The 3,119-nt window shown below is 51.9% G+C and overlaps 1 protein-coding gene across 1 annotated transcript in view; it reads left to right on the top strand.

The window, feature by feature from the left end:
• DNMT1 (DNA methyltransferase 1) overlaps positions 1-3,119 on the top strand; it is a 41,285-nt gene that overhangs the window by 31,501 nt on the left and 6,665 nt on the right. The window contains exons 28-30 of the mRNA XM_018574153.1: positions 205-371; positions 1,432-1,609; positions 2,879-3,093. Coding sequence (XP_018429655.1) covers positions 205-371; positions 1,432-1,609; positions 2,879-3,093 — 560 coding nt within the window. The remainder of the gene's footprint in view (positions 1-204; positions 372-1,431; positions 1,610-2,878; positions 3,094-3,119) is intronic.

The following is a 3,119-nucleotide window of genomic DNA, read 5'->3' as shown; positions in this document are numbered from 1 at the left end:
TGTCGCGCCCTGGGTTTTTGTGTGGGGGGGGGGGTGTGGCTTAAGCTCAACGCAATCTTGCCGGGGTACCTTCTGATGATGACGGTGCCTCGAAGGCAAGAAGTGGGTTGGGTGGGCTTTAGAGACCCGGCCACTTTGTCCTGGAGGTCCTCACTGCTCCCGTCTAGCACTGACTCCTGTGATTTGTCCACCATTGACTTGCAGGCCGGTCAGTACGGTGTACCCCAGACACGCAGACGAGCCATCGTACTTGCTGCCGCCCCGGGAGAGAAGCTGCCCATGTTCCCCGAGCCGCTGCACGTGTTCGCACCCCGCGCCTGTCAGCTGAACGTCGTCGTGGATGAGAAGAAATACGTGAGCAACATCACAAGGTCAGTGCGACTTAAAGATTGTGCAATTCTGAGGTTTAGGGAAAAGAGTTCAATAAGGTTCTCCTTCCCTATTGTGGTTTCTGATGGGATCGCTAGTCTGCTGCTCCACCCTAATGCAGAGCACCTGTTAATGGTGCTCTGTAGTGGCATCTAAAGGCAGATTTTGCTACAGCAGAAGAGCGTGGAGATGGACCTTTTTGAGTTTCTGTGACAGTGACTAGTAATGCTGCTTAAAGGAGAACTGTCACTCACAGCTCCCTGCAGGGATTCCCCCACCTCCCCGCTTCGATACTCCAGCGCTGACTGGCGGAACGGGAGGGGGCAGATACAGCTGGCTCTGCCTCTGGATAGGCAGAGCCAGCTGTCACTCACGCAGCTGGGTGGATCTTGACAGTAATATCGGGATCTGTCCAGGCTGCGGCGGTCTCGGTGTATAGCGGGTAAGGAACGTTTCAGACCGTGTCGGCTTTATACATGCCGGGTTTGCTTTTATTTTGCCATTTGTGTAACTCGTAATCTGAGCCGACCTGTGACAATGAGACTGTCACAGGTCGGCTCAATAGATCGGGAAGTGAGAGCACATACCGGCGCTCGCTTGCTTCTCGGATCATCTCCCTGCAGAGTGCCTTGACTGTCGCTCACGGCTCCCTGTAGGGATTCCCGCTCCGATCCTCCAGCGCTGACTGGCGGAACGGAGGGGGCGGGTACAGCTGATTAGGCAGAGACGGCTGTCAATCACACAGCTGGGTGGATCTTGACTAATGTCTGGATCTGTCCCGGCTGTGGCGTCTCAGTATGCCGCGAGCTGCAGCTCCCTATATACTGAGCCTAGGGTGACGGGAGGACGCTAGTTTGTGTCCTCCCGTTACCCTTGGGAGAACTATGAGGAAATACACTGGCCGCATGGTTCTCTAATAGACTGGATATTTTTATACTGCTTCCCCTCGCCCGGATTGTTGTGCTGAAGGACTATGTAGGTGTAAATGTTGGGATTCTGACGGGTTGGTTGCCCACAATGATCCGGACCCTGAACATGGAATGTTTTTGTCTTCTATTGAAGGACGAACTCCAGCCTCTTCAGAACCATCACGGTGAGAGATTCCATGTCGGACCTTCCAGAAATCCGCAACGGAGCAGCAGCTCTGGAGATCTCCTACAACGGTGAACCCCAGTCCTGGTTCCAGAGGCAGATTCGGGGCTCGCAGTACCAGCCCATCCTCAGGGATCACATATGTAAGGTGAGAGGAACTCTGAATCCGGTTTTCGTTACATCGGGCCAACTTTGTACCTTTCCACCGCGAGGAGATGTTGTGAAGATGTTATTAGGATGTGTTTAGTAGATTGTATATGTGAATATGTCGCCATGTCTTTCAGGTTTGCTGGGCGGGGCTCTATGGGGCGTGGGCGGGATTAATCAGCACTGAGTGTAAACAATTGGAGTGGATCTCTTCCTATGGATGGGGAGACGTGGCCGCTATGCGCAGGGGGTCTCCGCTGGCGAATAGTCCATGTGCTATGCACGGGGAGATTAATGTGCATTGCGGAGCGGTGTCCTCTTCGCAAGTGTGTGGACGCCGACGAGGGCCCCTGCGTAAGGCGCAGATTTAGTCGCTTGGCGTGGATGCATTTGCTTTAAAGACGCAGTATCAGACACATCTACCTTTTATGATCGGAACGTACGCTTGCGTTTGGTGCGTCTGATCAACGCTCTGGAAATAATATGGCGTCGTCCCTGCAGATTACTAAACTCGCATTCATGAGAACCGTAGTATAGTACTGCTAGGCATTGTTCACTGGTAGAATTCACGCCAGTGGCGGGAGTATATGCGCGGGTCTGGTCGCAACGACGTCTATAGCACGCTGACTCCTTTTGTGGAAGTGTTTTGGCGGGAACTCCATTGCACATGGTTTTCCCATTAACTAGTGTGCACGGAATTCACATGCACTAGCAGCTGGAACTGTGCACATTGCTGCTCCACGTGCACAAGCATACACTCCCCTTTCTATTGTGCAAGTGCATACATGTGTCTCATTGGCTGACTCTGTTATTATATAAATGTATTGAGGAATTGATTGGCTGTTGGGGCCCACACTTCCTTCTCTTATCCCTGTGCATAGACGGATCTCGCTGCATTAGGCAGGACTGATTTTTCTGAACAATGTGAGTCTGTCTTTGCTTGGTACCGCTGAGCGCGCTCCATCATATTATTCAAGGAGAGCTGAGAACTTCTTTATAGCGCAGCGGATTTCTATGCGCAGGAGCGTATATTCATTTCCAGAACATGGAAGAAATGAAGTTGTATACATGTCTGTCTTTTGCTATAACAGCCTACTGTCTGTGAATTTGAGCTCTTGTAGATTTCTGATGAGCGCCGCCCTATGGAACACCGACATGCTGCGCTGCCTTCACTTCAGCAGTATTGCTATGGATGCCGACTATACCGGTTCTCTTTAATATTTGTCAAAAATGCCCGACTCTGTCATCTGCGTTTTTTGTCTATTCGCAGGATATGAGCGCCTTGGTGGCTGCCAGAATGAGACACGTACCTCTTGCTCCTGGCTCTGACTGGCGAGATCTACCCAACATGGAAGTCCGCTTGTCTGATGGAACGACCACACGGAAGCTGCGCTACACTCACACTGACAAGAAGAACAGCCGCAGCAGTCCCGGAGCTCTCCGCGGCGTCTGTTCCTGTGCTGAAGGTAGCCACAAAAATCCTGTTTTTTTTAAACCCGAAAGCTGGCTGG

The sequence above is a fragment of the Nanorana parkeri genome, unplaced genomic scaffold, assembly GCF_000935625.1.
Source record: "Nanorana parkeri isolate BGI_ZX_2015 unplaced genomic scaffold, ASM93562v1 scaffold2772, whole genome shotgun sequence".
Classification (NCBI taxonomy): Eukaryota; Metazoa; Chordata; class Amphibia; order Anura; family Dicroglossidae; genus Nanorana; species Nanorana parkeri.
Note: the sequence above shows the minus strand (reverse complement) of the source record. Positions and strands in the feature narration are given on the sequence as shown.